This window comes from Mesocricetus auratus, unplaced genomic scaffold (genome assembly GCF_017639785.1).
Source record: "Mesocricetus auratus isolate SY011 unplaced genomic scaffold, BCM_Maur_2.0 Super-Scaffold_100676, whole genome shotgun sequence".
Taxonomy (NCBI): domain Eukaryota; kingdom Metazoa; phylum Chordata; class Mammalia; order Rodentia; family Cricetidae; genus Mesocricetus; species Mesocricetus auratus.
In genome coordinates, this window is record NW_024429266.1 from 100,315,906 (window position 1) to 100,334,441 (window position 18,536).

The window sequence follows — 18,536 nt, forward strand, 5'->3', positions numbered from 1 at the left end:
ACCTGGACTTTATCCCTGGCACCCCAAACATGAAGGCTCAAAAGCATCTGTGCCTCCAGTTCTAGGGGGTCCACTGCCTTCTTCTGGCCTCATCGGGCATCGGGTACACATGTGTAGCGCAGACACAGATGCAAGAAAAATGCCCACTCATGAAATAAAGTTTTCAAAAGTTAGAAATTGAAAACAGGAACAGAGAGAGAGAGAGAGAGAGAGAGAGAGAGAGAGAGAGAGAGAGAGAGAGAGAGAGAGAGAGAGAGAGAGAGAGTGAAAGAGGGCACGTAGACTTCAGTGGGTGAGATTGTCTGGTTAAAATCAAATCTCTCCTTTAATGAACTTGTTTCCCAAGCCTTGCTATCTCTTAATTTTTTTAATTGAACCAAGAAATGTTCCCACACACTTTTCAATGTGAGGAGTTCTTTCAATACATTCTTCTAAGTGCTACCAATGTGAAAACGGAGACGTCACAATTCTGTACTTTAGGCTACCCTCAGTGAGTTCTTTCATGTCTATAAAACAACTTGGGATATAAAACAACTTGGGATAACAAAGATTCCTTAGAAATGAAGGGTTTCTCCCCAAAACGACTACTACAATGTCTTTTGAGGGCCCCCTAAGAACTAGTGGTTTTCCACATTGTGTGCATAAGGTTTGTCTCCTGTGTAAGCTATTTCCCATCTTCTCCACAATCAAAAGAATTATCATATTACTTGCAGCTTTTCCTCAAAGGGGTTTTCTCCAGTATCTGCTCCCATGTATTTGATAGGGTCTTCTAGTACTAAAAGCTATATTGATTCAAAAGAATAACTTTTCTCTAATAAGATTTCCGTAGCATAAGGTGTTTCACTCTCTCGTGGTTTGATTTCTGTGAGAGCTTATAAAGAGAAGATATTGTCACATTACTTACAAACATCCTTATTGTTCTACTGTGAATTAGTGTCACAAGAGATGACCTCAAACAGCCTCTCCCACATGTCTTACTCCCACAGGGTCTTTTGCTGGTGTGGTTTCCTTCACATCCTCGAACTTCAGACAAATGACTATAGGCTTTCCAACGTTGCTTACATTCATGGGATTTTGCTACAGTAAGAATTGTTTTCTGTTTTCAGAGACAACTGTCACAACGGAAAGCTTCCGCATGTTGCAAACGCAGATAGGGTTTCTCTCCAGAGCGATTCCACCCGTGGTTCCAAAATGGAGGAAGAAGAAGCAAACGGCTTCCCGTGCTGCTCACACTTAGAGGTCTTCTCTCCAGTATGCAGGAGTCATAGTCGTTGAAAGTTTTCCCACAAGGCTTCCATACAGAGGCTCTCTATCCAGTGTGAATCCTCTCGTGTCTTTTATGGTTACCAAAATGAGCAAAAGCTTTCCCGCAGTGCTTACACACGTAGGGCTTCTCACCAGTGTGAATTCTTTCGTGTGTTTTTAGAGAACCGGAACACGTGAAGTTTTTGCCGCATTGCTTACAAACAAAGGGATTCACACCACTGTGAATTACTTTATGCTTCTGAAACTGATTCCAAAATGAGAAGGCGTTCCCACACTGCTTACACACATAACGCTTTTCCCCAGCGTGATTTTGTTCGTGTATATGAAGGTAACGAGATGCAGTGAAGGCTTTCCCACACTGCTTACACACATACGGTTTCTCTCCAGTGTGACTTCTTCTATGAATTTGAAAGTAAACAGAATGAAGGAAAGTTTTCCCACACTGCTCACATACATAGGGTTTCTCACCACTGTGAATTCTTGCATGTCTTCGAAGGCAAGCAGATCGAGAAAAAGTTTTTCCACAGTGACTACACAGAAAAGCCTTCTCACAATTTGGATTCATCTTATGTCTCAAAAGGTTACCCATCCGAGCAAAGCCTTTCCCACACAGTTCACACATGAAGGGCTTCTTAACACTGTGACTCTTTTCATGTCTTCTTAAGGGAATGCGGTGGGTGAAACCTTCCCCACATTGCTTACACGTGTAAGATTTTTTTGCATGGTCATGGTCTTTATTCTTTTGACCAGATCGGATACATAGGTCTTCTTTGCAGGCTTTATTTTTAGAAGGTTTCCCTCCAGGGTGAGAACTTTTATGCATCTTACGGGACAGAGGAGACCTGGAGTTATCCTCAAACTCCTTGTGTTTATACAACTTCTGTCCATATTCCTGGTCCTCATGAAGTTTGTGTCCTATCTTATGGTTCGGGGGCACACCTAAAAATGTAGTAAGTCCTGGACAAGATTTCAGGTTCACAGAAGGCTCTGGAGTACAGCTGAAGATTTCTGTACATTGAAGACTTTCTTTATAGTCACAGAATTGTTCTACCAGTTGGCTGCTGTAAAACAAATGAAGAGTACATGACTAAGACTCTATTTATTATTGATTGAAGAAAAGAAATGTTGATTTCATGCCTGGAAAAGTTTGTAACATGTTTAGACTACATGCTCTTGAAGACTATTGAGGCCAGCTACAATAGAAACAATGGTATTCATGAATGGTGGGGAATGTCTCCATGAGAATATTAAATATTCACAAGCATTTATACACAAATATTAGTCCACAATCTTATGTGCATTTTAGATCGCAATAGTATCAATCAAAATAATCTGTTTCTTTTTTTTTTTTTGTAAATACGTGCATGTCCATGAAATAAACTGACAACTTGCAACTTGTCCTCAAGACTTGTGGATAAATCATTGCCACATTAAGGTTTAAAAATGTGATCATTTACTGTGTTTGTGGGGGTGCATATTGCTTTGGTACATGGGGGGAGCTCAGGATAGCTTTCAGGAGTACTGCCTGCCTTTAATGTCAGTGAAGCAGGGTCTCTCTTACAGGGATTACAGATATGTGTCATTTTATGGGTTCTGGGACTTGAACTCAGGTTGTTATGATCACAAGGCCAGCCCTATTACTGGCTAGGCAATCTTTTGGTCCTCTGTCAACCATTTGAAATGCTGAGGTATGCCCTGGTTGGTTTTCTCTCAACTTAACACAGTGTAGAAGCATCTTCCAGGAGAAATCTCAGCTGAGAAAATGTCTCCATTAGATTGTCTTTAGGTGAATCGGTGGAGACATTTTTTGTTACCAATCATCACTGTGGGAGAGACTGGCCAACTGGGGGTGGTATTGCCCCCGGCACCAGGTGGTCCTGGTTACATAAGAAAGCAGTCTGAGCAAGCCCTGGAGAGCAAGTCAGTAAGTGGTTTCCTCCATGGGTCTCTGTCTCAGTCCCTGTCTCTGGGCTCCTGCCCTGCCTTGAGTTCATGCTTTGGCTTCCCTTAATGATGGACTGTGACCAGGATGTTTGAGTGAAATAAACCTTTGCCTCTGTTAGGTAGGAGAAGGTGGAGCCTCAGTTACGGTGGACACCACAGCATACGGGCAACACCAGTAAGGTGGGAGAAAGTCCCACAACAGTAGCCAGTGTGCTAAGGCACGGGCCGCACGGCAGAGGACAACCTGTGTGCTGCTGGTGGCAGAGCTGGGGTGTGGAGCTGTCCAAGATCTTGGGAGCCCAGGTGATAGTGTGTTCATTTCAGACGTGGGACACTGAGTGACTGATACTGCAGGAGGTCGCTTTTGCTCTGCTTTGATTGTGACTCTGGCCTGTTGCTTCCCTTTTAGAGTAAGAAATGATGTAATTTTATTATTGTTACTATTATCATTACTATTATTATTACAGGGGCTCACATGTCAGAGATTTTCAACATTTTAGAGACACATTTGGTTTTGAAAGAGAACTTAGATTTTTAAGCTGTTAAAACTTCTTAAGACTGTTTCTTATGTTTTAAACTGTGGTATAGATATTAACAGGACATCTTGGGGACAAGCAAATGGGAAAGTTTATGGTTTAGTAGTTATAGGCCTGTGGGTCAATTGTACCGGTTAGTATTTTGTCAGCTTGATGAAACGTAAAATCATCAGAGCGAATTTCAGTTGAGAAAGTGACCCACCAGATTGTCTTGTAGAAAAGCCTGTGCAGAGTTTCCTAATGGATGATTGATGTGCACGTGTCCAGCCTACAGCACCATTCTGGGGTTGATGGTCATGTGATATATAAGACAGCAAATTGAGCAAGCCAAGGAGAGCAAGGTAGTAAACAGAATTCCTCTGCAGCCTCTGCCTTCAGTTCACACCTATAGGCTCCTACTTGAGTTCATGACCTGACTTCTCTTGATGATGGACTGCTAACTACAAGGTGTAGCTAACCTTTTCCTCCCCATATTGCTTTGGTTCATGGTCTACAGCACAGCAATACAAAGTCAAACTCTGTATGGCATAATGTTTGCATATATGAATGATGAAAACACATGACATTCTAGTTGTTTTCAATATAGCAATATTTGGCATCTTTTAGTGCTGTTGTTAAGACACAAATTTTGGGAGACATTTTCTTGAGATGAAATTAGTTTGATACAATACATAAAACACATCTTTTACTTCTTAGTAAAACCTGTTCTCCTGGACAACCAGCAGTCTGGAATATGGCTATCTCCTGGGAAACAAATTACCTTAATTTTCTCCAGAGATTTTCATACGCATTTACAATCTTCTGTTTGCCCAACTTCTTTCCTAAAATGCAGACCCGGAAAAAAATTACCAATTATTAATTATAGAGAAAATATTGGATACCAGGTAGATTCATGGTGTAAGTGATCCCATCTGACACATTCACCCCACCCCCCTGCCCATAATCCAATTCATACATCAACACAGACAAGGTAGAAACACTTGCCCTGTGATGGACTAAAAGGGCGATGCTCGTGTGTACCTATAGAGGCCAGGTTCTTCAAGGTTTCCTGCATCACATCCTTGTACAGCTTCTTCTGGGGTGGATCCAGCAAAGCCCACTCCTCCTGGGTGAAGTTCACAGCCACATCCTCAAAGCTCACTGACTCCTAAAAGCACACACATATATTTCCAGGAAAGTCAGCCTCATGGCACTGGAGATGTACACAGAGTTAATAAGAAGTTGACATGACACTATGTTCCACAAGTGTTCAGGTTGTCTTAGTCACCACACTCTACCACTCCTATAGACTAAGATTCCCCCAAACACATAAATTCGAGCTTTCTGGGAAAGCAACATCTAAACAGGATGAGCTCTTATGCACATAATCGTGTCAGTTTCTCTCTCTGCACTGCACATTTCCAACAACTCTCATCACAAATTCTGATTGTCTAATACCTACCAGGAAGTCAATATCAGCTGTCTTTAGAATGTACGTTCTTAGGAATGCTGAACAAAATAGACTCATGGTATCTGGAAAATGATATCTAGAGTGATTCCTTCCCCCCATTTCTCAGATACTTGAAGACAACTATACCCCCAAGTTAAAAATATCAATATCTGTTCTCCCTAAGAAACCTTGCAATAATTTTACATGGTCATCAGAGGTGTGCAATCTGGGTATAACCCCACATATTCTCTATTTAGTAAGTCTGCACCACCTGATTTGTTAGACAGTATTTGTACATACATCTTTCTAAAACCTTGATTTCATGTGTATTGTGTGTGGAGAGTGTGGACATACCACAGAGCTTTAGTGGAAGTCAGACACAACTTGTGGGAGTGGGTTCTCCCACTTTAACTTAACAAAGGTTCTAGAGATTGACTTCAGGCCATCAGGTTGCACAGGAAGTGCCTGTACTTGCTGAGCCATCTCAGCAAGCCTCTAGTTAATACTTCTTACAGCTTGTTAGGAACCTGAATACATGTTCTGTCTTTGCACCAAAGGCCAGTGTTACCAAGGCTACAGCTGGGTTCTTTAGTCTGTCCTTAGTCAAACATCAAACAGGACTCATGACAAACAATGTATTTTATTTGTGTCCTATTTTGCTTTCTGTTGCTGTATCACCATGACCAAACGCAACTTGGGCAGCAAAGCGTTCCTGTGGATTACAGGTCATGTCCATCATTGCGGGTCATGTCCATCATTGCAGGTCATATTCCATCATTGCGGGAAGCCAAGGCAGGAGACTCAAGGAAGCACTTGCAGGTAAGAACTGAGGCAGAGAGCAGAGGTGAACACTGCTCACTGACTTGCTTCCACTGACTTGTTGGGCTTTCCTCCCTGTACAAGCCCAGGCCCCCATGACCTGGGATGGCAACACCCACATCGGAGTAGGCCATCCTATGTCAATTAGCAATCATAGAAACGCCCTGAAGGCGAGCACACATGCCAAATGGGTGGAGCCAGTTCCTCAGCTGAGATCCCCTCTTCTCAAGTGTGCCGTCTCACTGGCTCATCCACCGTCTTCAATTGATTAAGTCAAAAGATGGCGCATGTTCTTAGACAGAGCTCTCATTCACCAACACGACACCTCTATGATTTCTAAAACACACTTTAAAGTACTTGACCAAAGCTATTAACTGCAACGAATGCCTACAATAGAGGTCTAAAACCAGCACCCTCTACAGGGCACTGTGCTCCCACAAGCCACAGGTGTAACTAAGGGGTAACGGGTGACATTCTGACTGGACTTAAGCCCCACTCCACACAAGGAAAAACATGTCAGGTCCTGTAAATCTCACTTTCAAAATACCTATCTCTATTGTCGTAAGTGCAGCGCTTAGCTCCATGAGGGATGTTTCTGTGTGCAGTGGACAGTGCTTAATGCAGGAACCCACAACTTGTCAATGTGGAGTAATGTGTATGGAGTGCTCAGGCATGAATTGGACAGCTACATCACACCTCTGTCCTCTACCTGGTTCCCCCAGTCTCAGGGCACATCGAGGAGGATGGGGCAGAATGACTGTAAAAGCCAGAGGTTGGGGTAAAACATTATCTACTGGACACGAAAGGACTACAGTATAAAATACAGCATTTGTGTTTGTCTGCACAAGATCAAGCCAGTCAGCATTCCAGCATGGATGGGAGAAGGGCTGATAATCCAAGCCTTTCACCATTATTCGAGGGGTTCTTGTCAGTTTATGGCCACCAGGAAAGGGATAGTAAGTTTGCTTTAATGGTCTGGCCCTTCATAAATCAACTATGCTCCCATGAATTAAAGAGCAGCAACAGCTGAACAGTAGACAAAAAAAAAAAAAAGGATAAAATGTTTGGTGAGGCATAAGGAGATGGAGAAGTTAGACATGTGAGGTTTGTGTTAATATGCTCAAACATAATGTCTATCTGTATGCAATTCTAAAAGCATGAATTAAAAAAAACAATACCTTTTAAAATAAATGAGCCAGGACTCTGTGTTTTCAAGATCCCAGAAGAAAGAAACCACCACACTAACAAGACAGACTCTCAATGTTATATGCTTTTGCTGTCTTCCAAATCAAAAGAAAAGGGCGGGGATTTGTGCTATCATTAGTTTTTAAAGCTCAAGGACACTTTTTTTTTTAGATTTAAGTTAAAAACTGCAGGGCAAGCAAGCTGTAAAGTGTCAGTAGCTGCACAGAGGCAGAGAATGGAAGAGAAGGAGGAAAGTCCACGCCACCCTTCCAAACTGTCAAGGAGGTCCCCCTTATGGAGGACAATCAGCTACATAACAGAGACGGCGCCTTTAGAGAAAGAATCGGGAAGTCCAAATACGGGGAGGAAAGCCCAAAGCACTGAAGAAAGCTTGCTTAGCGGAGTCAGAAAGAAAAAAGGCAAACATTGCACTCCTCCGAACGATTCTGGAAAGTGGGCAGTCGTAAACCTTCCATGTCTGGGTGCATGAGCTTCTGCAGTGGACCTCAACCTTCTGGGGGTCGAAAGACCCTCTCACGGGGGTAGCATATCAGATATCTTGAATATCAGATATTTATATTACAATTCATAGCAGAAGCAAAATTACAGTTCTGAAGTAGCACCGAAAATAATTTTATGGTTGGGAGTCCCTACAACATGAGAGGATTCCCTTAACAAAGATCCTAAGTGCCTGTAAAAAGAAACAAAAACAGAAAACAAAGCAAATAAATTTCTGAAAGTATCAGTTAAATTGCTTGAGAATAAGTAAGCATCTAGAGAGGACGTGTGCTTCGCTTCACATGCAGGAAAAATATGTCCTGGTATCAAAAACACCATCCCCCCCCACATGCACACGTGTGCTCGCGCGCGCACACACACAAACACACAGTCTCAGTCAAAACACAAAAAATAGGTGTACTTTCTCGAGGCTGCCTATGTGTATATGCACATCCCTCAGACCCTAGGGCACTCAAGCTTCATGCTGGAAAGGTTCCTCTGTTCGAATAAATCGGTCTCAGTCCGCTGAGAGCGTGTCTGCCTCATTTTTTTTTTTTTTTTTTTTTTACACTGGGACTCACAGGTGCCCTGGGTAGCTGTGTCCTGCGACATTGCAAGGGGTGTGTCGAGATTTTAGTTAGGGCGTAGCAGTTATAGACCTAGAGTCCAAACATTCACCATCAACGCAAGACCATCACCATCCCCCGCCCCCCACACACACCTTACACATGAGCCCCAGTCCGAATCCCAAGGTTCCCATGCCCACACGGTCCAGACTGCAGAGACCCGGGCTGCGGGTGCCCAGCTGACCCAACACGCTGCAGTATGAGCGCTCAGCAAGGGATAAGAACGTCTCTCTGCTGACTCAGCACCACCCAACTGGAGCGCTGTGCACTGGAGCCAGATGAGTCTCAGCTGCAGACTCAGCTGCCTTGGAAGACCCGGTCCCATTGAGGAGGTCTCCGTATGCAGCATCCCTCCTCCCCGCATCCAAGACGCAGGCCGAACATACCATATCCAGCACCACTGTCCTGAAGTCCTCTTGCTGCTACTACTGTCAGTGACTTTGCTTTCTAGGCCAGGGATCTAGGATCTACTTACAAAGAACACACACGTCTAATGGGGATGAGGTGGGGGGGGGGCGAGGAACCTAACAGACCAGGTCAGGCAGCCTCCTGCACCTTAGAAGCTTCTCCTCACTGGCCAATTCACGCACTGAAATAATTTCCTGATAGGCCAGCGAGCCCTTGGCGCAGGTCCTGGAGCTCCTAGGACAATCAGAGAGCAAATTACACACTCTAGGCCCTAGCTTTCTATCCGTGTCTGGGGGAAAGTGCTCTAAACATAATTTGTCCTGGCCTCCACTTGCTGATAACAAACAATTCCTATTTCTTCCTCCTCAGAGTGGGGTGACAGCAGGAGTTTAGAGAATTCCAGACTCGGTAGCCATGGAAACAATTCAAAGGGCTGCCTTGAACAGACTGGTCTCCTTGGTTAAGGAGGGAGGGCCTCATTAAAGGAAATTCCCTGCCCCCATCACCCCACAGCCCACACATCCAGCAGGTTTGGGGGAGGGGAGAGAGGAGGGGAGGAAAGAGAAAAGAGCTTGCTCAGAAAACCACTTTCTGGGCCTGTTGAAGCCAGGACGTCCCCCTCCCTGCTCTCCACTGCAAAAATTGATTGTGAGCCCCTGCATGACCCAGGTCTGGAGGCCTCGGTTTCTCAGACTTATAAACGTCTGCTCTGAGTCTGCTCTGAGCCGGGCAGTGGCAGCACAGCCTTTAAGTCTGCCTTGGCTGTTTTGAGGTCATGCTGGGTCTATTCTTTTATTTTCCTTTAGAATTTGGAATGAGGGAAGTTCCCTAAAAATTCTCAACCCCATATTCAACCAATAACATAAAAACAAGTGATGACAATTATTCAAGTCAGGGAGAAAGTGGAATTTATAGTGGAAAAACAGGCCCCAAATTAAAAAGAAAATCCCTGTTAGCTAACAAACCCAGGACAAATGGCTAACTTAGGTGTCTATTGACATGTCAAAGCAGTCACTGCTGCCAGGTTTTGCCAGCATCTCTCAGGAGCTGCTACAGTCTTCCTGGCCAGCATACCCACCTGTCCCCTAACTACAGAGCAAGGACTGGGCTGGGCCTTCCCTTCCCCCAGCTTCTCTGATTCCTGTTAGTATATTTCAAGACTTTCCCAGAACGGTGGACTTTGATGGATTAGGTCTTTATTTTTGTTTTTGCTAGTGATGCTGTCTATGTGATGAGTTTTATCGGTGGGTGGCACTTCCATCATGGTGTCAGCTGTGCTGAGGTCTGGAGGCCTACTGAGGACTCAGGATCCCAGGGTAAAGGAGAGTGAGTCTAGCTGGGCCTGAGAATCGGTGTTTGGGGTGGAGTGTAGGCCTGGCTTCACCAGACACACAAACTGCTTTTTTTTTTTTAACTTCAAAGTAAGAGATAAATCAGATTTTGGGGGATTTTTAATCTCCGGGCTCCAGGCACATCTTGCAGGCTGGCTGCTTTCCAGCAGCACATTTCTTGAAGCATTGGGCCTGTCAAATGGCCCTAGTTTGGGGTGGGGGTTTCCTTTAAGCATTCTCACCTAAGCTCAGGATACAGAAACCCTTTCTCCACAAGACCCACACTGCTGAAGGCTTCCCCTAAGCCTGGCCTTCAGAAACTGCATTTCAAACCAAAACGCTACCCAGAAAATGCCACCATCCCAACAGCTGTCACTTCGGTCACATCTGTACCCCAATTTCCTGTGTCCCTACTTCCTACTCATGTTCTACATATAGACACTTACACAGAGATAAAAAGTTCGAGTATTAAAAAGACCAAAACCAAGAAGCAAAATTTCCCTCTTAATAGCAGACAGGTCCTAAGGGCTTGGAGGCTGAACCAGCAGCTTGGGATAACTTTTTGTCGTTGTTTGTTTGTCTCTGAGATCAAAGGTGTGCGTCATGTTCTTACAAGCAATTGGAGCCTGGTTCCTAAGGCCCTTACCTCAGTTCACATACTGAGGGGAGAGAATTGTCACTGTAAATTTATTCCCTCAGGAGTAAGCCCCTTTATTTTGCTCTAATCCTGTCTGCCCCAGGGGAAGGGGGGGAACGTAAGTGGACGGGGGTCTTTCTTTTAAAGGGGTCCTTTGCACCTGCATGCAATCATGGAACCCTGGGCTGAGCAGGGGCAGGCCAGCATAATGCCTGAATCCTTATAGACCTCTCACGGACCACGTGAGGTGAAGCAGGTAACTTCTCCCAATCCTGAAAATGATCCATGTCTTCTGGGCAGATTTTTCCCTTCCTCTTTCTCTGAGCATTTGCCTACAATTTCTTTGTTCACTGTTTCAAACTCACAGAGATCCTCCTGAGTGCAGAGATTAAAAGCACACACCACCACTGCCTGATTTTATAGAGCCTGGGAGATGGACCGGTCCCTCCTCTTAAATTAATAATCAAGGCCCCAAGTCTACCTACCCACAAGCAAGTCTGATCTAGACAATTCCTCAGGTGAGGCTTTCCTCACAGACGACCCTAGGCTGTAAAGAGTTGACAACGCTGAGTAGGACACAGTCTTTCTCAGCAGACCGGGCTGTGTGTAAGCATTTCGGGATGGGTTGGGACAGGATGGAACAGGAGTGGGTCAGGTATTCTGGCACTTGGGAGTCACAGAATACTGAGTGTTACACAGCTCAGGTGGAAAGGTATCCTGGAGCTCGGGAGCCAAGGACCACCACAGGTTGCAGTAAGCTTGGCAGCTTACAGCCTTGCCTCAGAGAAAGGCTTCTCCAGTGTATCAGCTCCGCTCCGGCAGGACAGGGTCTTCCAGCTGGGGATGTTCGCCTAGTGTAGCAGTTTTGTTAGGCAGGAGGTTTCTCGGGCGAAGTTGCTGCAGTTCAGCTCTGCTCCTGGAGAGCAGGGAGCGGGGAGCCGGGAGCAGAGTGTAACAACTCTGCTCTGCCAAGGAAGGTTTCCCGGGCAAGTGTTACAGCCCTGCTCGCTCTGCTCTGCTCTGCCCAGGGTCGCCTCTGCTTGCTCTGCTCTGCTCTGCCCAAGGTCGCCTCTGGTCTGTCGCCAACGCAAAAGAAGATCTTCACCCGAAGCTCATCCAAAGGGGTTTATTGGAAGGCAGCTGGACCAGCCAAGCTGAACATACACAGGGTTTATATAGGGATTCTTGGGGTTAGGGAAGTTTTTCCAGAGTAGGGATTGGTCCGATTTCAGTGCTGAGCTCAGATTGGTTAGAGCTCTGCTCCGGGATTGGTTACTTTTTTAAACAGGATTAGAGTCAGAGGCTCTGGTTTCAGGGCCAAAGTGTGTTTCTTTCTCTGGTCCTTTTTAGCCTTTTGGCTCCAATTTTAGGGCCAGGGTACATTTCTTTCACTGACTCTGCTTCCAGGGACAAAGTGTGTTCCTTTGGCACTGGTTTTAGGGTCAGGGTACATTTCTTTGGTTCTGGTTGCAGGGCCAAAGTGTGTTTCTTTGGCTCTGCTCAGGGTGTGTTTCTTTGACTGGTCCCTTTTCCCTACACTGTGCAAGCTCCATTGTTTGTATGCTGCCTAGGTGGAGGAAGGGATTTCACTCTTTTCTCTGCCAACTGGATTCCTATGTTAATATTGATGTTTCTGTCTCCAGTCCTTATTCTCTGGCTATAGTCACGCTGGGGGAAAAAAAATCTCCTTTTTCGCTTTTCACTACTACCTGTCTCTTTAATTGGCCTACCGAGGACTAGTGGTCCAGGCTCTGACCATAAAGAGTCTAGTAACTCCTGGAAGCTGGAGGAGCCTCCACCAAACGCTGGCCACAAGCTGCCGCCCCCCATTGCCACTCCAACTTCCGGTCCTGCTCAAGGCTATACGGAGGCACTTGTCTCTGGAGTGGGGAAGGAACCCACAGGCGCGTCTGTAGATGGCAGGAGCAAACAAGCACTGGCCACACAAGCAGAGAGCAGACTGATCCAGAAGACTATGAGGTCCCCCCCTTCCCCCACTCCCTCATCACAGAGGCAGGCGCAGAAAACCACAGGCAAGCTCCAAGCATCCACCGCCTGAGTTTGTGCAACTGCCTGGCTTGTTGGAGAGAGGAATGGGAAGTAGAAGTTTTCATAAACACATTCCAGGTTAAGAGAGATGAAGTGAAATGCCGGTTGGTAGCTTAGGTTCCCAGCAAGGAGAAGCTGAAGACTCGGGACTCCTTTTTACGCAATCCAGTGGCGTGGTGGATTTTAATTCCATTGTCTTGCTCTGTTTACTGGGGCAGCGACTGTGGGGTGTGATACTATCTGCTCTGTCCCTGCTGCCAGAGAATGGAAACCATCTTTTCTGTTCTAACGACTCTGAGTATTTAAGCCGTGTAGATTTTGTTTTATTTTATTGTTTCAGGAAGGTCATGAAGGGAAATGGAAGTCTTCCACATCTTGCATAGTTTGGGGAACCTTACTGATGCTTCAGGAATCAAAGAAACCCGGAGAGATCAGAGGGTACCCTCTGCACTGTTTGGAGGGAGTTTGCTGTATGAGTTGGGTTTGTTTTTGTTTTTCTGTAATGGACTGGAGGAACCTAATGTTTCTTTGTGTAGATACGTCTCCATGTAGTATGTCAATGACATTTTTCTTGTGGCATATATTCTACAATCTATTGTTTGCCCATCTCCTATCCAAAAGGTTTACCTTTGTGAGTCCGGTCATAGAAAAGAAGATCCAAAAACAGAAATTAAAACAAACAAACAAACAAACAAACAAACAAAAATCCAAGTGAAGTTGGGTGTAGTGCCCCATGCCTTTAAACATAGCACTTGGGAGGCAGAGGAGATCAAGGCCAACCTGCTCTACAGAGGGTGTTCCAGGACAGCCAGGGTGACACAGTATATGTATGGGGGACAAGTGGGGTGAGGAGGGGTAAAGAGATGCCTTGGCAGTTAAAAGCGACTGCTGCCCGTGCAGAAGTGCTGAGGTTAGTTCCCAGAACCCACATTAGACAGCTCGGAGTCCCCAGTAGCTCCAGCTCCATGGAAGCTGATGCCTCCAGCCTCCTGCACTCAATGCACAAACCTGCATGCACACACACAGTGTTTAAAAAAATAACAAAAAGCCGGGCAGTGGTGGCACTCCTTCAAGCCCAATGCTGGGGAGGCAGAGGCAGATGGATCTCTGTGAGTTCCAAGTCAGCCTGGTCTATAAAACAAGTTCCAGGACTCTCAAACACAGACAAAATACCAATGCACATTAAATAAAAACTAGAAGAAAAGACTTTCCATCGCTGGGCTTTCTAAGTAAACTCTATTTTACAAAATTATGGAATAGAATTGAACACCCTGACATTAACCCATACATGTATGAACACCTGATCTTTAACAGAGAAGTTAAAATTATACAATGAAAAAAAAGAAAGCATCTTCAACAAATGCTGCTGACATAACTGGAGGCTGACATGCAGAAGACTGCAGATAGAACCATGTCTATTACCTTGAACAAAACATAAATCCTGGATGCTTCCAGGTTCTGCCTATTACAAGTAATGCTGCTATGAATACAGTGGAACAGACACCCTTTTATGAATGTGCATCTTTTGAATATATGCCCAAGAGTGGAATTGCTAGGTCTTGTGGTAGACTGAGTCCCATTTTCCTGAGGAATCTACATAATTATTTCCATAGTGGGTGTACGAGTTGGCACTCCCACCAGCAGTGGAGGAGTGTTCCCCTTTCTCCACATCCTCTCCAGCATAAACTGTCACTGGTGCTTTTGATTTTAGCTATTCTGACAGGAGTGAGATGGTATCTCAAGAGTTGTTTTGATTTGCTTTTCCCGGATGGCTAGGGATGTTGAGCACTTTCTTAAGTGTCTCTCAGCCATTTTAGACTCATCTACTGAGAATCTCTATCTAATTCTGTACCCCACGTTTTGATTGGATCCTTTGGTGTTTTGGAGACTTTTTCTTGAGTTCTTTGTAAATTTTGGAGATCAGCCCTCTGTCAGATGTGGGGTTAGTGAATATCTATTCCCAATCTGTGGGTTGCCTATTTGTCTTGCTGACTGTGTCTTTTACCTCACAGAAGCTTCTCAGTTTCAGGAGGTCCCATTTATTAATTGTCGATCTCAGTGTCTGTACTACTGGAGTTATATTCAGGAAGCTGTCTCCTGTACCAATTCGCTCAAGGGTGCCTCCCACTTTTTCTTCTAACAGGTTCAGTATGGCTGTATTTATGTTGAGGTCTTTGATCCATTTGGACTTAAGTTTTGTGCATGGCAATAGACATGGATCTATCCTCATTCTTCTACATGCCAGCATACAGTTATGCCAGCACCATTGTTGAAGATGCTTTCTTTTTTCCATTGTATTTTTGCACCAATGTTCATGAGGGGTATTTGTCTGAAGTTCTCTTTCTTAGTTGTGTCTTTGTGTGGCTTGCATATCAAGGTTATTAAAGCTTCATAGAAAGAGTTTGGCAAAGACCCTTCTACTTCTATTGCATGAAATACTTTGAGAAGAATTGGTATAAGCTCTTCTTTGAATTTCTGGTATAATTCTGCACTGAGGCCATCTGGACCTGGGCTTTTTTTAGTTGGGAGACTTTTGATGACTGCTTCTATTTCCATAGGGGTTATAGGTCTATTTAAATTGCTTATCTGTTCTTGATTTAATTTTGGCAAATGATATGTATCCAGAAAATAGTCCATTTCCTTTAGATTTTCAAATTGTGTGGAGTACAGGTTTTCAAAGTATGACCTGATGATTCTCTGGATTTCCTCAGTGTCCATTGTTATGTCCCCCTTTTCGTTTCTGATTTTGTTAATTTGCATGTTCACACTGTCGTTTGGTAAGTTTGGATAAAGGTTTGTCTATCTTGTTGATTTTCTCAAAGAACCAACTCTTCGTTACATTGACTTTTTTGTATTGTTTTCCTAGTTTCTGCTTTATTGATTTTAGCCCTCAATTTGATTATTTTCTGGCATCTACTCCTTCTGGGTGAATTTGCTTCTTTGTGTTCTTGAGCTTTCAGTTGTGCTCTTAATTCTCTATTGTAACTATCCTCCAGTTTCTTCATGTGGGCACTTAGTGCTATGAACTTCCCTCATAGCACAGCTTTCAAAGTGTCCCATAAGTTTGGGTATGTTGTGTTGTCATTCTCATTGAATTCTAGGAAGTCTTTAATTTCACTTTTTATTTCTTCATTGACCCAGGAATGGTGCAATTGTGCATTATTCAACTTCCATGATTTTGTAGGATTTCTGCTATTTGTTTTGTTGTTGAATTCTAATTTTAACGCATGGTGGTCTGATAAGGTGCATGGAGTTATTCCATTTTTTTGTACCTGTTGAGATTTGATATGTTCCAAAGCATGTGGTCGATTTTTGAGATGGTTCCATCTGGTACTGAGAAGAAGGTATATTCTTTTTTATTTGGGTGGAATGTTCTATAGATATCTGTTAATCCCAATTGGGTCATAACTTCTATTAGTTCCTATGCTTCTTTGTTAAGTTTCTGTCTGGTAGTCCTGTCTAGAAGTGAGAGTGGGGTGTTGAAGTCGTCCACTACAAGTGTGTGGGACTTTTATATGTGATTTGAGTTTTAGTAATGTTCCTTTTATGAATGTGGGTGCCTTTGTATTTGGGGCATAGATGTTCAAAATTCAGACTTCTTGGTGTATTTTTCCTGTGATGAGTATGAAGTGCCCTCCTTCATCTCTTTTGATTGATTTTATTTTGAAATCTAATTTGTTAGATATTAGGATTACTACCCCTGCTTGTTTCTTGGGTCCATTTGATTGGAACATCTTTACCCAACCCTTACCTCTGAGGTAATGTCTGTCTTTGAGGCTGAGGTGTGTTTCTTGTATGCAGCAGAAGGATGGGTTCTGTCGTTGAATCCAGTCTGTTAACCTGTGCCTTTTTATGGGCGAGTTAAGACCATTAATATTGAGGGATATTAATGACCAATGATTGCTCATTCTTGTTTGTTTTGGAATAGTTGATGGTGGTGGAATTATATGTGGATTTCCACCTCTTTTCCTTTGGCTGTTTGTAAGGTGGGATTATCTATTGCCTATGTTTTTCTGATTGTCATTAGCTCCCTTGGGTTGGGGTTTTCCTTCCAGATCTTTCTGTAGGGCTGGGTTAGTGGATATGTATTGTTTAAATCTGGTTTTGTCATGGAATGTCTTGTTTTCTCCGCCTATGGTGATTGAAAGCTTTTCTGGGTATAGCATTCTGGGCTGGCATCCATAGTCTCTTAGTGTTGGTGGAATATCTATCAAGGACCTTCTGGCTTTTAGAGTTTCCAAGGAGAAGTGAGGTGTGGTTCTGATAGGTTTGCCTTTGTATGCTACTTGGCCTTTTTCCTTTGTTCCTCTTAATATTCTTTCTTTATTCTGTATGTTAGAGGTTTTTACTATTATGTGGTGAGGGGATTTCCTTTTGTGGTCTACTCTATTTGGTGCTCTGTAGCCTTCTTGTACTTTCATTGGCATGTCTTTCTTTAAGTTGGTAAAGTTTTCTTCTATGGTTTTGTTAAATATGTTTTCTTCTCCTTTGAGGTGGATTTCTTCACTTTCTTCTATACTATTATTCTTAGGTTTGGTCTTTTTACAGTGTCCCATATTTCCTGGAATTTTGTGTTAGAGATTTGTTGGACTTAAGATTTTCTTTGGTCAATGAATTTATTTCCTCTAGTGTATCTTCGACACCTGAGATTCTGTCTTCCATCTCTTGTATTCTGTTGGTTATGCTCATATCTGTAGTACCTGACCATTTGCCCAGCATTTCTATTTCCAGCATTCCTTCAGACTGTGTTTTTTAATTGTATATATTTCAGCTTTCAACCCTTGTGCTTTTTGAATTGTTTCTTGTAATTTTTGTTTTGTTTTTTCCTCTCTTTCTTGCATTTGTTGAAGTTTTTGCTTTGTCTTTTCTTCCATTTCTTGCATTTTTTGGATTGTTTTTTCCTCATTTCTTCCAGTTCTTATACTTTTTGGTTTGTCTTTCCTTCCATGTCTTTAAGGGATTTTTTTCATATCTTCTTTGAGGGCCTCTATCATTTCCATGAAGTTGCTTTTTAGGTCTTTCTCATCTGCTTCTTCTGCAATGGACTGTTCAGGTCATGCAGGTGTAGAGTCTCTAGTTTCTGGTGGTGCCATATTGGTTTTTCTGTTGGTGGGCATGTTTTTGTATTGTCTCTTTCCCGTCATGCAGAAGAAGTCTCTTCCTCCCCGGTGGGTATGTGACCCCTTTCCAGTGGGTGGAAGCAGGTCCAATACCCTGGTGGCTTTCCTCTTGCGTGGATGGAGTCTGTCCTAGTATCAGGACCTTAGTAAACTCTAGGTAGGCTGGACCCTCACCTCGCCTGTCCAGTGGGTGGAGACTGGGACTTGGAAGCTGACAGTCTTTGGGTGGGCTGAATCACGACCACCTGGGATCCTGGTCTGCTGTGCACAGTCCTCAGGTCTCCAGTGGTTCTGCTCAGGCCACCGGAAGTTAGGCTTGCCTCACCTTCCCTGCCCCATGGGTGGAGACTGGGATGTGGATGCTGGCAGTGTCTGGGAGGGCTGAATCCCGTCGGTGTGGGATCCGGATCTGCTGTGTGCAGTCCTCAGGTCTCCGGTGGTTCTGCCCATATTTTTTAATAAGAATTCATATTTTACATTTCATAATTCACATTTATAATTCATATTTCATAGTTTATAACCCATAATTAATCTTTCATGATTTATAAGTCATATTTCATAACTCATGATTCATATTTCGTAATTAATAATTCATAATCCACAACCCATATTCCATGATTTATAATTCATATTTAATATTCCACTTTCATAATCAATGATCCATAATTGATATTTCATAATTCATATT

At 43.7% G+C, this 18,536-nt stretch overlaps 1 protein-coding gene across 1 annotated transcript; it reads right to left on the reverse strand.

Moving 5' to 3' along the window:
* Positions 1–224: 224 nt before the first annotated feature.
* On the reverse strand, positions 225–9,152 carry LOC101826046 (zinc finger protein 20-like). Its single transcript, XM_040737888.1, has 4 exons — positions 8,690–9,152; positions 4,767–4,893; positions 4,507–4,567; positions 225–2,327 (listed from the first exon to the last, which is right to left on the reverse strand). Exons 1-4 carry the CDS (start codon positions 8,690–8,692, stop codon positions 1,310–1,312), a joined length of 1,209 nt encoding a protein of 402 aa, XP_040593822.1. The 5' UTR covers positions 8,693–9,152; the 3' UTR covers positions 225–1,309.
* Between the last annotated feature and the right edge of the window lie 9,384 nt (positions 9,153–18,536).